The sequence below is a fragment of the Danio rerio genome, chromosome 19, assembly GCF_049306965.1.
Source record: "Danio rerio strain Tuebingen ecotype United States chromosome 19, GRCz12tu, whole genome shotgun sequence".
Taxonomy (NCBI): Eukaryota; Metazoa; Chordata; class Actinopteri; order Cypriniformes; family Danionidae; genus Danio; species Danio rerio.
This window is the reverse complement of record NC_133194.1, coordinates 7,157,736-7,181,239: the sequence shown is the minus strand read 5'-3', so window position 1 is coordinate 7,181,239 and position 23,504 is coordinate 7,157,736. Positions and strand designations below refer to the sequence as shown.

At 34.3% G+C, this 23,504-nt stretch overlaps 1 protein-coding gene across 8 annotated transcripts in view; it reads left to right on the top strand.

Moving 5' to 3' along the window:
* pou2f2a (POU class 2 homeobox 2a) overlaps nucleotides 1–22,757 on the top strand; it is a 104,189-nt gene extending 81,432 nt beyond the window's left edge. For 2 of the 8 annotated variants that reach the window (XM_073931449.1, XM_021468267.3), the window contains 12 exons: nucleotides 1,332–1,445; nucleotides 3,383–3,619; nucleotides 5,197–5,308; nucleotides 6,697–6,788; nucleotides 8,023–8,190; nucleotides 11,503–11,644; nucleotides 11,737–11,885; nucleotides 13,764–13,955; nucleotides 14,884–14,932; nucleotides 16,466–16,613; nucleotides 19,322–19,395; nucleotides 21,211–22,757. In XM_073931449.1, the coding sequence (XP_073787550.1) occupies nucleotides 1,332–1,445; nucleotides 3,383–3,619; nucleotides 5,197–5,308; nucleotides 6,697–6,788; nucleotides 8,023–8,190; nucleotides 11,503–11,644; nucleotides 11,737–11,885; nucleotides 13,764–13,955; nucleotides 14,884–14,932; nucleotides 16,466–16,613; nucleotides 19,322–19,395; nucleotides 21,211–21,500 (1,767 nt within the window). In that variant the 3' untranslated portion in view covers nucleotides 21,501–22,757. Of the gene's footprint in view, nucleotides 1–1,331; nucleotides 1,446–3,382; nucleotides 3,620–5,196; nucleotides 5,309–6,696; nucleotides 6,789–7,989; nucleotides 8,191–11,502; nucleotides 11,645–11,736; nucleotides 11,886–13,763; nucleotides 13,956–14,883; nucleotides 14,933–16,465; nucleotides 16,614–19,321; nucleotides 19,396–21,210 lie in introns of all 8 variants that reach the window. The other 6 variants (XM_073931448.1, XM_009294006.5, XM_073931452.1 and 3 more) reach the window with 3 other exon arrangements.
* The last annotated feature ends 747 nt before the right edge of the window (nucleotides 22,758–23,504 follow it).

Sequence of the window (23,504 nt, the reverse complement as noted above, 5' to 3'; positions counted from 1 at the left end):
TAGTAGATGGATTATTATTAAAATGATGAAGCCAGATTAATTGCTGCACTTCTGCTGAATCCGTGAGTAATTACATGAATGAGTGTGTTTGTGTGTGTGTGTTTGCTTTTGGACAGGTTTGTTTGTTTGCAAACTGGTAATGAAGCTAAGATACTATTGATTTAATACAGCATTAATTATTTGTAGTATTTAACACATTTTTAATGGGAATGATTGTATAAACATTGAATATGCAAAATATTATGATTATAATTAAGATGGGCATTTCTTATATGTAGCTTAATGCATTAATGTGTGGGTTTAATGTTGTCAGGGATACTATATGCTGAATTATATGGTATAGGAATAGTTTTAACTTTATCGTTTGTACATTTTACAAAAAAAAAAAGGTAAAGAAACCGCACTTAACACAAATAATTAAACATAAAATGTAGATTCCTCTCGCTATCAGCTATTTGATATCCCACCGTGTCCAATTATTGGTTTATTTGGGGTTCTTCTGCCCGACCACACTTTACCCTCTCATTTTGTAGACTTTGTAGCCGTCTTAACCCTTCTGGCTAGGCGATTAATTCTTGTGATCTGGAAGAGCCCTCACCCCCCTTCTCACACTTGTTGGACAAGAAATGTTCTTTATTTTATGAAATTAGAAAAAATTAGGTACTTTCTTCACCAACCTAGCACTATTTTTATTAAATTGTGGGAACCCCTTCGCAAACATGTCCAAGATTAGACTTGTTTTTTCTGTATATATGATTGCACTAGTGTTGTTTTTTTATTATTATTATTGTTTAATAAAATGTATTTATTTATTTATTTTATCTTATTATTTATTTATTATTATTTTTTGCTCAAAATACTCTTCAGTGTATTTGCTTATATTTATGTTTTTGTATATTTTTGTAATTTTTCACAATGTATAAATAAAACATAAAAAACAACAAAACATTTTGAAAATTAAACATTAAATAGTATTTATTTACATATAATATCTCTGTTCTTTGTTTTATTTACTCATTTATAATGTATTGTTTCATACTGTAGTCCACTAAAGCTAAATAGATTTTTAAAATAAAAACATAAATAGTTGTCAAGAAAATGTGTGTCTAAATCATAAATAATAATATTAATCAAAATTAATATTTCACAAATAAATACTTAGGGTAATATTTAAATGAAACTGTAAAAGAATGTTCAGACTTCTAATAAAAACTACTGTGTGTTTGTTTGTATGTGAGTAGAGCACAATGTACAACTACTACACAAAAAGTACGATATGATATTATGATTGTATATGTGTTCTTCTTATGTGTGTGTTTGTGTGTCTGTAGGTGAAAGGAGAGGAAGCCGCTGAGATGACCAGTGTTCACGCTCCTCCACCTCCTCCAGCTCAGCCGGCTCTGCCACACACACAGCTCATGCTGGCAGGCAGTCAACTCGCTGGGGTAAGAACACACACAAACACACTTATGAGCTCTCTCTCACACACACCTATGAGCTCTCTCTCTCTCACACACACAGGTATGAGTGGCCACATACATACCAGTACATTTATGTATGAGCACAAGAATGCACACACACAGGATTACATGTGAAGACAGACAAAAAAAATGAAAACCGTAATAAGCATTTTGGAAAACAGGATTAGATTAACTTAAAATACTGATTATTAAATTATTCTTGATCAAATGTAAAATTCATTAACAGTGTATGAGTAAATATGATTTCAGTTTTTTGTGTATGGCATACATTATTGACTTTTGCAGTAATGAAGGCCTTTAAAATAATTTCATTTTTTACAAATAAATAATAATTGATTTTATTATTTTTAAATCAATAATACATTTATTACAAATCACAAATTAATCACATATCAAAGGAAGTGCACAAAGGTCTCTCTCACACACATACACACTATACTGTAATGTAATGTGTATTTATAAAGCGCAAAACAACAGTTACCATTTCGAGCTCCTTTACGGGACTCGACACTTGTAAACACTCACCCCAACGGGCTCGCGACTCTCAGCACCACCAACACTCGTCAAAGATACCAAGCCGACCAATCACAAAGCTTGTGCTACGCGATGCTGCGCCGTGTAGTTTCATTTTTTGAGAGGTGCATGTTGATGTCAGCCACGTGAGGGCTGTGTGACCATGTGAATGCTACACCGGACCATACACTTGTGCTTGATGCAGAAGTATAAACCAGCCTCAACCCATCCAAGCGCACACAAACACTCAGATCAGTGTAATTTAATGGATGCCAATGGGTCAAAAACAATCACCGACATAACAAAGGGGGAGTCAATTTTAGTGTATTGTTGAGTTGAAAAATGTTGATTTCAACAAAAAATGTTTGTTGAAAAATTTCAAGATAAGATTTGTCACCAAAAAAGGAACAGAAAAAGTTATGGCCAAATTAAGACTCAAAATCACCACAGTAGATGAGAGTAGATGAGAACATCCTAACAGCACATAATGGGTTTAAAACATTACTGTGAATATAGATCTAAATCTATTTTTGGTCACATGTTTGCAAATGCTATATATATATTAGAGAAGTAGAGACAATTAGAGAATGACAATCAGTTTTAAATCACTTTTATGTTAAATTTGTTTTGGTTTAACATCACTACTTTTTTTTCTTTTTTTTAGTTCAGCTCTCAGACTAAACTGTTTCAGGAATTTCAATACAAAAGGAAAAAATGGCTTTTATTTAGGTTTTGTTACATTAATATTTTATTAATATTTCTTTGCAGCCATATCCTGTACAGTTTGGGGGTCGTTTCGAACTAAAATGGTCCTGTGGTCCACTACAGTGGATATGCTAATTAAAAACAAAAACGACAACAAAAATGTAAAAACTTTAAATTGTAGAATCTTTTTTTGACCCAAAGGATGTAGAAAATAACAGAAACAAAAAAATAATAATTTTTTTGGGGTTTTCAGGAGGATATACAGTACTGTGCAAAAGTCTTAGTCCACTAGTATTTTCACCCCCAAAAAAGGTTTAAAGTTAATTATTATTAATAAATAATTAATATTAATAAATAAATATTATTGTAGAATGTCAATATAGAACTAACCAAATTTAAACCTTTTTTTTTTGTGAAGACTATACACATTTTATTTTATATTTGATACAATTATTTATATGAAGGACAATAAATACAGATATTAATCTCTTTGGCTTTCTTTCTCTTTCGCTTCACGTTTCTGTTAACCAAATCCACCTGCCTGCTTCTGGTTGATTGTAAACATAACCATGCTAATCTCAGATCCTGCTTGCTTAGGCAAGGGTCTGCTGTGCTGCTTTTGGTGACTGTTCTTCTTTCCTTCTTTTTTCTTCACCCATTGCTCCCGTCTGCGCTGCTTTCAGCTGGCCGCTCTCCTCCCGGCGCAGCAGCAGTTGTTGTTGCAGCAGGCTCAAGCGCAGCTCTTAGCCGCAGCCGTGCAGCAGTCCAACGCTGCGCATGCCGCCCACGCAGCCGCCGCAGCCAATCAGCAGCAGTCGCAGCAGCAGGCCAATCAGGCTGCAGCACAAGCCCAGTCTCAAGCCAAAGCTGAGCAAGCACCGCCTCCGCTGCTGTCACAGCCCATCCAGCTCACTGCCCAGGTATCCGAAAAAGAGTCCTTCATATCAACTCAAGCAGCATTTCTGGTCAGATGTGACGTCGCATGCAGTTGGTTATGAACAGAAAATGATTGCAATTTGCTGTTCTTCCATTATTGTGAATTTAAATTCAAGTTATTAGCCCACCTGGGATTTTTTTCTGTTTTATAGTGCTGTTTTATAGAGAGATTCTTTTTTTTTTCAAAGCAGTTTTAATTAGTGTTGGGCAATGATTAACTACATCCAAAATAAAAGTTTGTTTTGACATAATAAACAGTTAAAGTCAGAATTATTAGCCCCCTGTCTATTTTTTCCCCGTTTTCTGCAGATTTTCTCAACACATTTCTAAACATAATAGTTTTAATAACTCATCTCTAATAACTGATTTATTTTATCTTTGTCATGACGACAGTAAACAATATTTGACTAGATATTTTTCAAGACACTTTTATACAGCTTAAAGTGACATTTAAAGGCTTAACTAGGTTAATTGGGTTAACTAAGCAGGTTAGGGTACTAATAATATTGACCTAAAAATAGTTTTTAAAACAATAAAAAACTGCTTTTAATCCAGCCGAAATAAAACAAATAAGACTAAAAATATTATCAGACATACTGTGAACATTTCCTTGCTCTGTTCAAAAATCAAAGGGGGACTAATAATTCTGACTTTAACTGTACGTAAGTACACACACATATATTATGTCAAAACTAACTGCTGGTTGTGATTAATCACGATTAATTATTTATCAGCACTAGTTTAATAACTAATTTGTTTTGTCTTTGCCATGATGACAGTACATATTACAAAAAAAAAGATTCTAGTTATTTTTAGAACCCATAAGGGGGCTAATAATATTGACCTTAAATTTGTTTATTTATTTTTTTATTTAAGCAGGTGTACTGTAATAGACAGGATAATATATTAACAGAATTAATGGTGTTCAATTTTAAATTCTGCACTAAAGCAGCTCTAAATTCTCATTCAGTAAATTATTTGATTCGTTAATATAAAATAAGATATTTCTAAAAAAATGTGTGTGTATGTATGTATGTATGTATGAATGTATATATATATATATATATATATATATATATATATATATATATATATATGTGTGTGTGTGTGTGTGTGTGTGTGTGTGTGTGTGTGTGTGTTTGGTGTGTGTGTGTGTGTGTATAGATGTATAAATTATTCTAGAGTTTTATTTTATGTAAATTTATTTAACAATGTTATTTTAGTGTTTGATATTATTTTGTAATTTATTTACTACATTAATTTTTAATACATTTTTTATTATAATTTAAGTCTTAATTATTTAGCTATTTTTATCATTATTTTTTTTTTATTGAACTACTTACTGAAAATGTGAAATATTTTTACTAAACCACTAACTAGCTTAAGCTGACCACGGCTTTGGAAAATTATTTGTAAAAGTCATTCATGTGCACAGTGTAAAATGAGCCTAGGAGTTAAGGTTCAATTAACCCAGTATAAACACCAAGAGTACAATGCAAACACAACTTGACTGTGATATTTTTCATGCTAATGCTGTGTGTGTGTGTGTGTGTCTATGAAGGACATTCAGCAGTTGTTGCAGTTGCAGCAGTTGGTCCTGATGCCTGGTCATCCTCTGCAGTCTCCGGCTCAGTTCCTGCTGCCTCAAGCCCAGGCACAGCAGGGTCAGCAAGGTACACCTTCATACTGTTCGCATACTGTTTAAATCTGCTATTGAGACCTGCTTCGCTTATTCTGATATCAAGCAGACGCTTAAACTTGGTGATTTGATCCTCTTTTAACCTCTGCAAATTCCCTCAGTAAACAGAGAGTTCGTCTGCAAAGGCTATCTGATCTCAATTGACCACATGAGTGTTTATTTACACTGTGAAAGTAATCTGATCTGAAGCATTTTCAACTACTTCTGGAGGCTCAAAATATTATTATTTCTATAACATAGCAAGTACATATTGGGCCACAAAGAATGTAGAGATTAAATGTACCTCCCAAAAAACACTCTCTCTCTCTCTCTGGAGCATGCGCTCTTTTTGTTGGGAGCGCTATATTGTTAGACCGCCTGCTCCCGTTCAAATTACACCAGTTACCAACCGATATTGCGTTTTAGTTGAAAATTTATTCCCTCGCCGCAAGAAAACTGGTCGGGTCCCGTGGCTCACACTGTACAGCCGCGGAAATGCAGACCTCAAATTTGAAGCAAGCAACTCATTGATTTGTAGAGCAATGCAAAAGTAAACATATATTATCCTATTGAGTGTTTAAAGCACAAAGTTTCTATTGCGTGTTTGAAGAAAGTGACTACTGTACATACCCAGCAGGCCCAGGACGTAAGCAGGGGACTTGAGTTTTAGGTGGAAATGAAATTTGGATGACGTCAGAACCCAACGTCGGACAGATGTTAGATTTTGGTCACTTTCAACACAACCTAAAAACAACCAAATGTCAACGTCTAATGATGTTACAGTTGTGTGAATGTTACCACTATGACGTCTATCAGACGTTGGATTTTGGTTGCCATACCTGTCAAATAAATGTCAGTACTTAACGTCAATATGACGTTGGTTTAAGATGTTGGCTCAATGTTGGATTTTGGTCACTTTCCAACACAACCTAAAATCAACGTAAAATCAACATCATTTGATGTCAAATTACGGACATCAAAACTGGACGTCTGAATAATGTTGTCCTTAAAACGTAAAATCAACATCATTTGATGTCAAATTACGGACATCAAAACTGGACGTCTGAATAACCTGACATCCCAACCTAAATCTACTCATATATTAACGTCTTATGTCCTGCTGGATATAGTGGGATAAGTATGTTACTACAGGTGATTTGTACAGTCCACTCACTATGTAGCACACTCAGAATTGCGATTGTTATCAGAATGACAAAAATGTTGTAATTTCAGGTTTAAATGGGCATTATTTTATCAGTGGTTCTGTATGCTCTGTTCCTGTGCATTTATTGCATTTATTTCAATTTAGCATGATATTAGCGTCACATTGCATTGGTGTGTGCTGATTTCTTTCATAAATAATTGCAGTTCATGCTTTCTCAGGTTTGCTCTCGACACCAAATTTGATTCCTCTACCTCAGCAAAGCCCAGGGAGTCTCCTGACCACTCCACCTAGACTGGGCCTTCAAGCACAGGTATGCCACAAGATAACTGTAAAGGGCTTATTTAAAGGGAAAGTTCACCCAAGAATGAAAACTGGTCATTCCAATCATGTTTTGAAGAAAGATAACAAAGCAGTTTACTTGGAAAAAATTACCCCAGGAAGGCAAAATACCAAGATTTCTTAAAAAAAATTTTGTTGTTGTAAGGTTTGGAACTTGATTCAATGAAGGATACAATAATAAATTTTCATTTTCGGCTGAACTTACCTTGTGTTTAGCAAATGGTGTGAAATACAAGGAGTTTTATAATTCAGAAATTAGAAATGACATGTTTTGCATTGCATTATGGGATGCAGTAATTGATGTGTTTATTAAAAGCATTCCGTTGAAAAGTTGTATCTTGTGTTTAACTGTAGGGATATCATTTCTGCCATTTGAAATTTATTAATATTTAGTTAGTAATATTATGAAATATTATTACAATGAAATATACACTTTCTGTTATGTTTGGTACAACATGATTTATATGTGAAGAATAAACTGGGGAAAGAAAATAGTAATAAAATAATTTTTCTATTTTTAAAAGTTTGATGCAAACTGAATTTTAATCATCAATATTCCAGTTTTTCAGAAATAATTCTCATATGCTGTATTCAGATTTGAGTGCATTTAAATCGCATCATTATTCAGTTTGAAATCAAACATTTTGTGTTGAGGAATATATGTGATATATTTTACTAATTTGAAAGATTCTTTCTAACTTTACTATCACTTTTGATCAATGTAATGCATCCTTGCTAAAAAAAAGTTTAGCTGATTGATAATTATCTAATTATATGCATTAAAAATGCTTGCATATTTTATGCATTTTTTTTTTGTGTTTGTATGCAAACATTTGTCATTTCTATAATTTTTTTTTACCAGTTTAAAGCAGCAAGGAAACAAACTTACTATTATTACGTAAGTGTGTGATCATTTTAAAAGCCCGTCATATTAAATGAATGCAAAAATTCTTCTTTCACATACAGGAGTACTGTAACAGTACTTATCACATACTTAAAGTTGTATGTTGGCATGCTATATAAACCTACATTTGTTTCCTTGCTTTTTTTTTAACTGTTAAAAACACAATTTATGCAAACATCTTCATGCATATAATCAGGTAATTGTTTTGCAGTATGTTTGCAAGTGCCGTGTTTGAGACAGTAGTGTGTTTCCCCAATCTGTGCTGTAGCATCATCTTGACGACAGGCTGTGGTCATTGCAGAGGGAGAAGAGTGTGGAGAGTGTGGTCAGCTCCGCCCCTTCCTCAGCCCCGCCCATGAGCTCCGCCCCCACAGTGACGCCACACCCAGAGGAGCCCAGTGACTTGGAGGAACTCGAGCAGTTCGCCAGAACATTCAAACAGAGGAGAATTAAACTCGGCTTCACACAGGTGTGTGTGTGTGTGTGTGTGTGCACTGTAAAAAATCCTAGCTGTCTAAATATTTTTTATTTGAATCAACGGAACATTTATAGTCATCTCAACTTACATCAACCACACTAGCTAAAATTATTACGTTAAACTTTGCATAATTATTTTTATTTTTGTTGAAACCTGATCAACTGATTAATATTAGTTAAAGTAACAAAACATTTGTTTTCATTACTTTTTGTTATATATATTTTCAATGTGTGTGTAAAGTACATAAATTTGTATAATAACATGGGTATGAACTAGTTGAACTCGGTTTTAAAATGGTTATAAGGACATGTCTTGTGTTCTCGTAATTCATACTTAACAGGGTCTTTCGTAGTTTATGTAAAATAAAAATGTAAAAAATACATTATACCTATAGAGAGTCCTCGTAAACCACCAATACAAACATCTGAGTGTGTGTATGTGTGTGATGCGAGTGTGTGTAGATGTGTGCTGACATCTGTTTAATGTTGCAGATCTTAATCTAGCAATGTAAATAAAAAACTAAACTAAAAACAACTTTTAAGACATTCACTGAAATAACATCAAGTTTAATGAGGTCTGCCCTGACAATAACTATTTATTAATTAAAAATGCTTAATTATTTGTCATTTGTTTTATATATGGTCGTTTTGGAAGCATTAGTTACTAATGGTCATAACTTTTCATCTACCTTTTTATATATTTGTATTAAAGCATTTTACAACTTACAAAACACATATACAACTTCAAAACATTCTTAAATGCGTATTTTGCAATATTTAAAATATGCAGCTATCATATAGATTAAACAATTCTAATTCGTCAAATATCAGGGTTCCTGCAGATCTCACCAAGTTAAATTTAAGACTTTTTAAGACCACTATGAATGAAATGTTAGGCAAGGCAAGGCAAGTTTATTTATATAGCACATTTCATACACAGTGGCAATTCAAAGTGCTTTACATATACAGGAATAAAAAAGACAAGTTTAGGAACATAAAATGCAGACAATAAAAATTATTAAAAACAGATAAAAACAAATTAAAATGAGTTAAAATAGGTTATAAAAGAATGAAAAAGAAAACGAAAAACATAATAGTGCGATCTGTTGGACGCAGCACAGTGCTCATTCAGTAAAGGCACAGCTAAACAGATGTGTTTTCAGTCTTGATTTGAATGTGCCTAATGTTGGAGCACATCTAATCATTTCTGGAAGATGATTCCAGCAGTGAGGAGCATAGTGGCTGAAGGCAGATTCACCCTGCTTTGACTGAACTCTTGGAACTTCTTCCAAGATGTTAGACTTATACAAGGGGGCGAGGCAATGGCGCAGTAGGTAGTGCGGTCGCCTCACAGCAAGAAGGTCGCTGGTTCGAACCTCGGCTCAGTTGGCGTTTCTGTGTGGAGTGTGCTTGTTCTCCCTGCCTTCGCGTGGGTTTCCTCCAGGTGCTCCGGTTTCCCCCACAGGCCAAAGACATGCGGTACAGGTGAATTGGGTAGGCTAAATTGTCCGTAGTGTATGAGTGTATGAGTGTGTGTGTGTGTGTGTGAATGTGTGTGTGTGTGGATGTTTCCCAGAGATGGGTTGCGGCTAGAAGGGCATCCGCTGCGTAAAAACTTGCTGGATAAATTGGCGGTTCATTCCACTGTGGCGACCCCGGATTATTATGGGACTAAGCCGACAAGAAAATTAATGAACTTATACAAGGGTAAACCATAAGGATTTTTTTTTTTCAAATATCCCATTTGGAAAAAAATGATATAATAAATGAAAACTTACAATAACAATAATAATTTAATAATAAAAATATAGGTCTGCTCAGTATACTCAGCTGTAAATATATGGAGAAGGAAACTAATTAAACCATTAAGGTAAATAGAGTTGAAAATTAAATTAGTTTTAATAAAAAGCTTTATTAAGATGAATTGTCTGTGATTGTATGGGTGTTATTGTCCAGATTGGGTAGCTATTCATCAATTAAGGAAAATAAATATTCATTAAAAAAGATTTAAGACCTACAACACAGAATTTAAATAGATTTGAAACTTTTTAAGGCCTAAAATTTTGTTTTTAAGATTTAAGACATTGTAAGACTCGGCGGAGACTTAGAATGAGTGTATATTATGAGTCATTATTAAGCTAATATATTTTTGTGTGTTTGAATTGAAATAATACAGTATATGATTAAAAAAAAACTATGTTTATGTGCATAATTCAGTGAGCCGTTTATTAAATTGTCATGTGTTATTTATTTATATAATTTTTTTTTGTGAACAATTGTTTTTATTATTTCAGTTTGTTTTTGTTTAATATAAAGAGCATACAGCATATGACCATATCATAACACAACCCCGAATCCCGCCCCCCACCCAGGTAGACTTGTTCTATAATGACAAAAGTTAAAAGCTTGCTGTGTTATATAAACAATAAATAAATAATAAATAAATAAATAAACTGATGTAAAGCCAAATACAGAGTAGAAGTTAGGTAAGGTCAAATAAATAACTATTACATCATGAGATACATAAAGACCATATCAACAGAAAAACTGTACATTAGAAGGAAGAAACAAAGGATTTGAAAATATCAAAAAATTCCAGCACTTAACAGTTTTTGACTGCGCTCCATACAAATAATGTCCTGCAAAGATAGGCCCCTTTGACGTCTACTCATAACATGAGGAGGGATCCAGCGGCAGACCAACATTTTCTTAGCAGCTGTAAAGGCAGCTAAGAGTAAGTTGTTTTGTTGCATTAAGAGTAACATTTTAGAAAAATCATTTAGGAAAAATCATACTGGAGTCAGTTCTACATCTTTTCCTAACAAAAATGATTTATTTATATAATTGATTTTAATGCCATAAATGTTAATATATTTTATGAATTAACTAATTACTTTTAAAATTAACTAATGAGTTAATTTACTAAATTAACATTAAAATCAATATTTAACTGGATTATTTGGGATCAGACATTTTATTCTATTAATTATTTAATTTATTTTTAAATCGCAAGGCCCAAAAGATTAGCTTTAGTCAATGTTATTAAAGTAAGTTTAGCATCAAGAACATTCTGCATGCCATATTTTTACTAGATTTCTCTGTGGATTTTTATTGCAAATTTTGTATTCATTCATTTATTTATTTATATGTTGAAGTTGTGTTATCAAAATCACATAGTATGCCTGTAAAATGCAAACTTGCAATGTAAACTTGCCCTCAAGCTAAACTAGTCCTCTCTGCATAGGCCTAAAATGCTGCAATGAGATTTTTCTGTGTGTGTGTGTGTGTATGTGTATTTCTGCAGGGTGATGTGGGTATGGCCATGGGTAAACTGTACGGCAATGACTTCAGTCAGACCACCATCTCCCGCTTCGAGGCTCTCAATCTCAGCTTCAAGAACATGTGCAAACTCAAGCCCCTGCTGGAGAAATGGCTGAGCGATGCAGGTGTGTGTGTGTGTGTGTTTTTCTCCATTTCCAGCCGCCTTTTCATGTCGGCATCCTTTTTGACTCATGTTGTGTGTGTTTGTGTCTGCCAGAAACCATGGCTATAGACAACATGCTGCCCAGCCCCAGCTCTCTTTCCTCTCCTCTGCTGGGTTTTGAAGGTTTGCCTGGACGCCGCCGCAAGAAACGCACCAGCATCGAGACCAACGTCCGCATCGCCCTCGAGCGCAACTTCATCTCGGTCAGACACACATCGATACACACACACAGACAAACACTGCAACATTTTCTTTTCCCACTACAGAAGTCATGTTTCCTTCATTTGACTTGATCATTTCACCTCAGCTTTAGAAATGACCTGCTTTTTGCTGTCTCATGACAAAATATATATTAGATTTCTGTTTGAAAATGCTGATGCCCTTTTTTGTGTCTCTGGAGAAACAGAAAGTCTAGAAGCAAACTAATTCATTGCAATATACAGTGGAAGAATGATGTCACCACATTTAACCCAGTTAAAGGGTTAATTAGAAAAAATATATAGCATGTTTACACATGCAATATTATAGACTAGGTTGTTTTTGAAAAAACATACATATAACCATTTATACCATGCCATGTAATGATACTTTTTTATTATTTTTATAAAATATAATCTAAAATAATTCGTTTTTTAGCTATTTTAATAATAAAACATAATTTATAATATAAAAAATGTGTATCTTATTATAAATGATCGGCAATATTTTTCATTTGTTAGTCAATTTGGATAAAATTAATTAAATATAAGTAATGTATAATAATAATGAATATATAATTGATATTATATTATATTTAGTTATATTATATTATATTTAATTATATTATATTATATTTAGTTATATTATATTATATTTTATTTTATTATATTATATTAAATTATATTGTATTAAATTATATTTAATCATATTATATTATATTATATTTTATCAGATTATATTATATTATATTTTATTATATTATATTAAATTATATTGTATTAAATTATATTTAATCATATTATATTATATTATATTTTATCAGATTATATTATATTATATTATATTATATTATATTATATTATATTATATTATATTATATTATATTCATTCATTCATTTTCTTTCGGCTTAGTCCCTTAATTAATCCAGGGTCGCCACAGCGGGATGAACTGCCAACTTGTTCAGCATGTTTTACGCAGCGGATGCCCTTACAGCCACAACCCATCTCTGGGAAATATATTATATATTATATTAGATTTGGGAGCATATAGAATAATAAACATAATCGAATAGAGCATAATTGTAAATGTTTATTAACAAATGCAATTAAATATGCAAACAAATGAAATTAAACACCGATGTATAGAGTTTGTGATAATATAATATAAAATAATTCATTCATTTTCATTTGATTAATATTAATTGAATATATCCTACATATAATGTAATATGACATTTCGTCATAAATATAATAATAAGCTTTTTTGTATAATCCAATTAAAGACAAAACCCATTCTCAGTGGTTTATAACTCATTTCAGTGCTTCATACCATACTATCCATATTTCCTCATCCGCCAAGAGACAGTTTAGCTTTACGGTTAGTCGCATTAGTCACAAAACCTCAGTAGTCACATATTTTCTCTTGTAGTAACCCAACCCAAGTTGGTAGCATATTTTAAAAACAGACTCTGATCAAATCAAGGCAAACAGCCAGATCTGCTTGAGGCGCCGCACACTGTTTCTTTCCACTTTTTAATTACTCATTCTACCAGTTGACAAAACGCTGGCAGAAGCCTTAATTACAAAAACCAAACCAGTTCCATTTTAGAAAAAAGCACTTCACCATCAGATCAATGACAAGTCCCTTATCCTGACAATTGATCTGGAATTGAAATGAAAGCAAATCAGTTACTAAACAGCTTCTCAACATTTACATGCATTTTTTAGGTATCAGTCCCTTATCTTCTCGCCTGAGATCTGCTGTATGCGTTTATCAGATGTTTGTCTTTGATTTAATGCATGCATTGATCAAATGTGTCGTGCATTAACATGAAAGTATTCAACATGCCAGGTTTCACATAGTGTCTTGTTTTGCCCTTCAGAACCAGAAGCCTACCTCTGAAGAAATCCTGCTGATGGCCGAGCAGCTCAACATGGAGAAAGAGGTCATCCGCGTCTGGTTCTGCAACCGGCGGCAGAAAGAGAAGCGTATAAACCCCTCCAGTGCCACCCCTCCACTGCCCACTCAGCCTACAGCACCGACGCACAAAGCTCCTTGCTACAGCCCGCACATGGTGAACACACACACACATTCTGAATGAGTGATCAAGCCCAAAGCCATTTCGGCTGTATGGTTCATGAGAATGTTGCACGAAGGAAGCATGTCTGGTCATGATAATGTTCCAGCGTACAATGAAAATCAAGTCAAATATTGAAGACGGTCATTATTACTGGCTCACACAAGCTTATTCTCAAAACGTAGCCCTATATGCACGTCTAGACATCTTGAATTATGTAGCCAGTAGCAAACGAGACGCCACGAGGCGGTAAGACTCTGTTGCTTTTCGCACTTACCAGCTGACAGCTTACCTTCGTATGGGCGGCTTTCTTGCTGTTGCCAGTTTGTCTCGCCACATACGATGGCGGACTTGAGACGCGGAGAAGTGTTGACTGCGATAATAGGGTTCGAGTCCTGTGAAGAACGATTCCAGAAAGCAGATAAGACAAAAACAAGCCAAAAAATAAAACAAACAAGTAAATAACAGGGTGAGAATGAGGTCAAATCTGAAAATGTGGTAAAACTCAGGCTGCCGCGAGGGCTTTGCTTTTTCTGGATTGCTTTTGAAACACTGTTGGTTGGGTTTAGGGGTGGGCGCTGGTCAGTACTATTGAAATACAGCCGGTCGGTACTATTGAAAACACTATTGGTTGGGTTGAAATAAGGAGGGTGGGTCAGTGGATCAGTCAGTCAGTCAACCTCCGGTGGATTTACGCGAGAACAGCTGGCGCGAATTGCACTCGCGAGAGAAATGTGAGATCTCAAAAAGTGTACACAGCGCCCTCTGGTGGATTAGCGAAAACAAAAACTGCAAAAACACTTGGCTCCTGGGACGTATTTGGCGCTCTCCTGAAATGTACATAGGGGTACGCTTTAATAATGAGCCTGGGCTGTTTTTAGGGATGTGTGCTGCGTAATTATAGCCTCTTTGTTTTCTCCTGTAGATGTCCAGTCAGGCACTGGCTCAGGTTGCGACCAGTCTCAGCACAACAGGTAAGACGAACAGAGAAAAGGAATAAACTACACAAACATTTTTTCCCCTCGTATTTGCAATACTAAACTTTAAAAACAACAGTCTTACACACCAAGTCCATATTTATTAATACACTGCGAATTGTTTTTGCAAAAATAATGTAATCTTCAAGCAGCAAGGATGATTTTGTCGTCCACTCTTTTCTAAAAGAGAAAATGAAAGGAATTTTTAGGTCCGTCTAGTTCTGGGCGAGGAAAGATAGTGGTGAAGTCTAGACAGGATACAGCTACACATTCTCGCATCAATATAGCATAATTGTTGTAAAACTATACATTTTTTTATTAATGTGAGGGTTGGAGTAGGGGTCGACGTTAATAAAAATCAATTAAATGGGTAATTTAATAAATAATGTGAATAATACTCTGCGTAATTGATGTTTTTTTACATTACTGTGATGGTTGGGTTTAGGGTTGGGGTAGAGGTTGATGTTAATAAAATACATTAAATTGATCATTTAATTGATTAAATAATATCAATAATTCTTATTAACTTTTGGCTGCAGCTGTATCCCTTTAAGCAACAACCAGGCCACGGATAGTTTCATCTCTTTATCAAATTTAGGGTTATGCAGGGCTATTCAAAGTGTACTTCAGGATGTCGATGGCTCGATTTGATGCTTTCTTAGCAACTTTGGAGCCACGTGTTCATTAAAAAAACTAAATCTATCTGAATATTGGATGTCTTTTAGATCTACACTTTGTTTTTCATAAAGTGCTTTGAGGCATGAGAAGAAGTGGAGCAAATCAGACCCCAATCAAGCTCTGGAAATTCTAAGACCTCTCATGATGATTGGAAGTGAAATGAAGAATGCAGAAAACTGAACTACATCTTGATTTAGTTCTTTATAACCAACAGGAGTAGGTGGTGTATTCAATTTAGGTGTGTTAAAAAAGTGTGAAGACGGGAACAAAAAGAAGTCAACTGTCATTCCGTCAAATTTCTTTAATTTTGCAAACAACATGGTTTATGAGACAAATGACAGCTAGTCCTTTAACTTGGTGTGTCCCAGGCTTTAAATGTCCCGTGAAGTGCTTTAAAATGTGCATATTTTATTCAGGGTTTGCCAAAATCTCAACTGAAAAGTGAAGAGAGGGTGGGGCATAGAGTAGCTCCTCCCCTTTTAAAAAACAGCCAATAGCATTTTGTTTTTATCACAGCTCGGCCAGTGAAAGTGGTTGAAAAGCAAATATGAAAGGTCTTGAAGGGGGCGTGGCATGTCAGATACATGTCAGATACTAGAGAACATTTGATTGGTCAAGATTTGATGAGAAACTGAAGTATGAGGTGACGTGAAAAAAAATCGTTGATCCACATCCAAGAATTTTTATACATGTTTATACATGTCAATTTTGTCACTGTTTTGGACCACACTAGATTATACATATCCTGAAAGACTGAAACTAATATTGATTATTTCAATATTTACAAGAGCTTTAAAGTGGTTTGTTTTTGTGAGGACAAACTCTGACTCTGTCTCTCTTCCCTGTGCCCAGCGGTCAGTCCCACCCCTTCTGTGGCTTGTCCTCTCACCAGCAGTGGACACGCTGCCATGAGCTCCGCCCCTTCCTCCGTGACTCCGCCTCCTCTCAGCACAGTCAGCCCCACCCCGCCCAGCCTCAGCAGCCCTGGCCTCAACACAGGGTAAGAGCATGTGCTTCTGTTGTGGGTGAAAAGATGCTCAAATCATTTAAATAATAAAGTAAAAAACACTAACTACTTTAGTTCATTCAAATTCTGATGAATAAATGTAAATAACACATGATCTAAAACAATTTACAATAATGATGTGTTACTAACATGAACTAACAATAAACAATACATTTATTACAGTATTTATTCATCTTTGTTAATGTTAGTTAATTTAAATAAAGTTATTTATTTCACATATTGTTAACTCCAGTGTTGGTGAAAGTTACTTTTGAAAGTAATGCATTACAATATTGAGTTACTCTCCTAAAAAGTAACCCGTTGCAATACTTATTTACTTTTTGTGGTACTGTAAGTAATGCGTTACGTTTCTTACCAGGCTGAGGCTTGATCTTCTTCTTTTTTTTTTTTTAAATAGCAAAGCTCTGCAATTAACAGACTGCATATAACTTACACCTTTATTTACCCTCACCTTCACCACATAGAGTAATAATAATGTAGGATAATGTTATCTTCTTGATGCTCTACATGCCGTATATACAGATTAATGGAAGTTTACAGCAATGTGTTGCTGCCTTTGTACTTTTTGTATTAATAGTGAAGTACAAACCATTTTCAAGAACAATTCAAAATTTGTGTTCAAAATAAGAAATGCATTCTCTAATCTCAATTTCAATGCAGCAATTAATTTTTATTTTTATTTTTATAAAAGCTAGTTAATTAAACCAAAAAGTAACTTTCATTACATTTTTCAAAAGGTAACTCAAGCCTGGACAAAAAAAAATATTTTTTTGTATTATTTGTAAAATAATTTTGTATTTTATGTCTTTTTTTTTGTTTGTTTTGTTCATTTTACTTAATTTATTATTATTTTATTATATATTCATGTGGGGGTCAGGATTAAAATGACCTGAATTGTGTATATTATTCAATGTAAATTTCTGACAAGTTTTTGCACTAAAAACGTTCAATAAAAATATATTTGAAAAGGGAAAAAAGTTACTCAAATATATTTTTTTAAGGTAATGCCTTACTTTACTCGTTACTTAGAAAAGTAATATTATTACGTAACTCACATTACTTGTAATGCATTACCCCCAACACTGGTTAGTTCTTGTTAACATACAAAGCATTAACTAATGTTATCAAGTATTAATTTGGAGTAAATCATGACTGTGATCATGGAATTATGAATAATAAACGTTGTACACATTTTGTTCATTATAAGTTCATGTTAGTAAATACATAAACTAACATTAACTAATGAAACCGTACTGTAGAGTGACCTAAATTATTAATAAAATGGTGGTACTTTTATTTATAATAATAATGAAATATGAATTAATCTAATAAATATTTAGTTTACTTGTTGATATGATAAAATGTTCAGTGCTAAAATCATGTTTCAAGTGTAATTGTAAAGTGCTTTTCACAATAATTATTGTTTTAAAGCAGCTTTATAATGAATTAATAATGTTATAATAATAATTATTATGTCAATAATGTTATTATTAAGTTTTAAAATATTATTTTTATTATACTGAATGTATAATTTGTTAAAATATTATTTGTAATTGTTCATTAATTATTAGTATTATTTATAATAGAATAATATATTTGAATGACTCTAATAAATAGGTAAAGTGCTTTTCTCAATAATTACTGTTTTAAAACAGCTTTATAATGGGTTAATTATGTTAATGAAATAATAATAGTACTAATTATGTTATTATCGTTAATAATAATTTTATCATATTATAGAGAATATAAAATTTGTAAAAGACTGTAATTGTTCATTAATTCTTGTTTATAATATGATAATAATATGATAAATATGATTTATTTTAATAAATTATTTGTTTAATTTTAAGATTAAATATTTAATGTAAAATTCATGTTTCAAGTTTATTGGTATTGTGCTTTTCTCAATAATTATCATTGCAAAGCAGCTTTTTAATGGGTTACTAATGTTAATGATGTAATAATAATTGTTATTATGCTATTATTAAGTGTTAATAATAATACTTTTATACCCAATAAGAAAATATTATTTGAAATATATTATATAATTTGTGATTGTTCATTAATCATATTTTATAACACCTCTATTGTTTAACACTGTAAAAATGCCGGGGTAACCTCAATTGATTTGTGTTGGGACAACATGAAGTAAATAAGTTAGCTCATTAATTAAGTCGATTGAACATAAAACAATTAAGTTGTCCAAAAGAAAACTCAACAATTGTGCTGTTTTAGCTCATTTTAAATAAGTAGTATGAACAAACAGCAGTTCAGTAATGAAAAATGCTTAAATTCAGGATCCAGCGTTTTACATTACCACAAATGTAGAGATCATAAATCTAGAGAACCTGATTGTGTTTCTGTCAGCAGCCTTCATTATGACTAAGCCTTCTGAACTGAAATAATTACAGCTTTCCTCCACTATTATCATACATGTTTTCCCGATTAAATCTTCACCCTCTAGTCTCAGTTTTGTTGAAACCTGCCGCTTTGGAAGCGCTTGCTGATTTCGCTGTTATTTCTCCAGTTCTCTCTTCTTTCTTGTTGTATTTCTTTCCAGCATGTGGAATGAACACAATTTGCACGATGGACACATTTGCTCTTGAAATGTGATTCTAAAATGCTTGCTTCTCTCTGCATGTATGAATGGCGTGCGTTTGTGCAATTCGCACACGTTACAGGAACACAATGATGGGTGTAAGCACAGGAATGAACCAGGCCCTCATCAGCAGCAACCCACTGGCCACAATGCAAGGTTTGTCTTAGTCAGACGACCAGAAACAGTGCCGGATAGAGGCACAAAATCATTTCACCATCCATTAAGAGAAACACATCTGAGATTTAGAGAAAGGAGGCATAGAAATATAGAAAGACAGCTTCATGAAAATGTTTGATGGAAAGATAAACCGCACTTAAATGGATAGTTCACCCAAAAATGAACATTTACTCTTGATTTACAAACCTTTATGAGCTTCCTCCTCCTGTTGAACACAAAAGAAGATATTTTGAGAAATGCTGGAAACCTGTAACCGTGGACTTGCATAGTAGGAAAAGAAATATATGGAAGTCAATAGTTACAGGTTTTCAGCATTCTTCGAAATATCTTATTTTGTGTTTAACTGAAGGAACTCATAAAGGTTTAAAACAAGAAACGTCTGAGTAACTAATGACAGAATTTAAATTTGAGTGAACTCGCTTTTTAAATGAGGCTGGAAACAATTATTCAAATGTCATGACATAATTAACAGATTAGAGATATTATGAATGGAGTATTAAAGTAAAGAAAAGCCATTATTCATCATCAAAGGGTGTTTTGTAGCCGGTAAGTGATGCATTTGATAAAGAATGAAGTACTGCAGGGACATCCCATCTTCATCCCCACTACATGAGTGTTTGTTTGTTTGTGTCTCTCTCTCTTTTTATGTGTGTATGTGTGTGTAAGAGAGGCTGTGTTTCTGCATCTTGTTTCAAATGTATCTGTCATTTCTTTGCTTTTATATTTGTTCATGAAGTCATCTTCATCCTCATCTCTTAAACCCTTTTCCACCGGTATGTTCTAAAGCTGAGGTACAGCCTGTCACATCTGTACTGAATGTTTACCTTAAAGAAAAGACCAAACACCCTGGTGTCTTTTTTGTAATTTTTATATTTGTTGAACTATTAAAATAATAATATGGGTATATATATTGGTGCATTTGAACAAAACAGATTTATTAAACAGATATATTTATTAAAGTAATATTTTAGCCACAGAACATCTTTAGAAATGGAAAGATAATACATTTAAATTCATGCAAAATATATAAAAAAATTGCAACTTACATTTTAACAAAATTGTATATATTTTTTGTTTCTCTTAAATTTAGCTATTTTTGAATTTTTATTTAATATTTTTCTTTAACTTATAAATTTGGGCTACTAATTTTTGGACCATTATCGTGAGTTATTTTCTTAGATAAACTTCAGATTTGGCTTCAGTACCAACTAAACTAATGTATCCGCTTCATACATTAGTATGAGCGGCTTCCGGGTCCAATCGCTCTATTCAACTGAATGGGGAGATTCATGAAATGGTAATAATAAAAGTTTACAAAGTGATTTAATACTTTCGAAAGTCACAATGGCAGTATATATGTCCATGCCTAATATCCGATGGTCAGAAAGTGATTATTATTTTTTTTAAATTGTTAAAATGTTGGTATTTGTTATGCAGCAAGCCCAGAGATTGCTGTGTACACTATGACTTTATGTAAAATTAACTTTAATGTGTGATAGGAATAAAAAGTGATCATAAACGAATGATTTCTTCACTCAAGTGAATGGCGGCTTGGACCCGGAAACAGTATTACATACTTATTACATGTTATAATATGCTCTAAATTCAAGTAATATTAGTCAGTTACTGTGTTGGTATGTTAGCAGGTCATGAAGTAATGTTCTTAAGCACCAGCAATGCTTTGGTGGAAAAGGGTCATCAGTCAACCCATATAGTCATTTTATAGGAAAATCTATGAAGAGTATGCTCTAATTAGCTTTCTTTTATTTTTCTCTTCTGTCACCTGAATCACAGCTCTGGCTGCCAGTGGTGGCCAGATGTCCATTTCCGCTCTTGATGGCAGCGGTCAGATGTTCCTGGGTGGAGCTGGAGGTCCTGGAGCTGGACTTCGCCAGTCTCTCTTCCTGAACCGGCCCACTTTACTGCCCCTGGCGAGGGGCGCGGGCATGGGTCTGATGGGCCACAGGGCCTCCCCTCCTCCTGGCCCAGACTCCTGCTCCATCTCCCCCTGCTCAAGCCCCGCCTCCTTCTGCTCATTAGGTGAAGCGTCACCGCCCCATCTGGGCGGAGCTATGGCAGAGTGACGCCCACAACGACCTGCTGCACTCGAGGGGAGTCAGAGGGGCGGAAGAAAGAAGACAAACACGACTCGCCTTTTCAACCAAAGCCATCTCTCACTCCCTCCATTTCTCTCTTGTGCTCTCTCTCTTTCATAATGTCTTTTAATGCCAAAAATACAGAGAAATGAGCAGAAGAGAACAGGGATGAGGAGAGAACTGGATAAAGGGGGACTGTTTAAACCAAAAAATTGATCTATATGGAGAGGTGGCTTCAACGGAGCTACTTTAAGAATGTACATTTATTCCTTTCTGAGTGGGACAAACCTACACGAATAGATGAATTTGAGGGCAGGGTTGAGAGCCAAAAAAAAAAAAACTTTATGAATGAATAACAACAAAAAAAGAAAACGGGTGGCAGCGAATGGAACAAAGGAAGGACATCTGACAAGTGTCACTGGACGGTAGAAAGAGAAACCAAAAATAAACACATGGAAGAAGAACGGAGAGACTCACAAAGACAAAAAATGCCAAAACCAAAATACCAAAAACCAAAACCAAAAATCGGAGAGAAAAGCTTTACCTAAGACTTTGAACCCTGACTTGTCCAGGATCAGATTAACTCTACACAACACCAAAAACCTTTTTTCCTCATCGTTTGAATGATTTCTTCATGCACCCTTATAATTTTTTTCTTTTCGACTTTTTGTAAATGTATTCCTCAATCTACCTCTGCTATCAACTATTTCGATTTCCTCATTCTTTTTCATTCGCATTTTCGTTTTCTCACGAAATCACAACAACAGATGAATTCAAAAGGGATTTCTCCCACACCTTAGACAGTATTACACACAAACACACACATATACACTGAAACTTACTGTGATATGCATCCATGATTCCCACCATTGATCATCAGCTGGAAAAGCATCCATGCCTCAAACTTTGACACACTTTTCTTGGATACCAAAGCATTCATCTGGCCTTTTGCGTCAGCTGAAAAGTGCTCAGACGATAAGACCTCAGACATACGCAATGAAAATTTTATCATAAACCCCCTGAGCCCCCAAACCCCTGCCCTCCATCCTCTCTGGACCCCTCTCCTGTGCCTCGGTTAAATCGTGCGATGAAAAGAGCCAAACGACAGGCAAGAGGAGCAGCGACTGAAGAGGATCCGAGGGAAATGTGCAGGGGGAAACCCAACAAACAAGAAGCGGAGGGAAGACATGTGATGTCACCATCTTTTCTTATTTTATTTTTCCAACACACGGATTAAACCAAAAATGAAACCAAAACCAAAACCAATGGACTAAAACTGAACTTTGCTCTATGGAATGAAACCAAAAACCAGGAGTGGACCACAGGAGGTGCACGAGGAGGATGTTTTTAGAGTAGCAAGACTCAATGACGTAAAAAGACTCGACGTGGCTTTTGATCATTCCTTCACCTCCTCCCTCCTTTCCGTTAAGTCGATGTTTTCGCTCTCCTTCCTGGACGGGAGAATATTTATTAACCTCATCGAACTGAACTTCAGAATATATATATATACATATATATTTTGTTTTATTGCTTTAGTTTTTTCCTCTTGGTCTGTCTGTTTATGCCGTATGACTCGTCTCATTGCTTTATATTTTTGGGATAATGGGGTGACGTATTGCCTATTTTCATATTTCGTGTGTTTCGTCATTTTGATCGTGCCGTGGGGGGGGAGGTTTCCCTCATCAGGCGGTTTGAAACAATACTGTGAACATGTAGCTTCCAAGTTTTGCTTCGATTGCGAATGTTGTGAAACAATAAGCCAAAACTGAAGAAATACCAAATCGAAAACCTTTTTTTTTTTCGTTCTTGTCGTTGTTGTTGACACCAAATAGCAACTTAACCAATGCACAACGCATGGAGAAGGAGCATATTGGTGCTAGGTCTCATCGAGGAGAGATTGTGTGTGAGACGTATGTGTTTGTGAGAACATGGAAGCTCATCTCCAGCATGGAAACCAAACCGAAACACGACCGCTAAGCCAATGTAACTTTC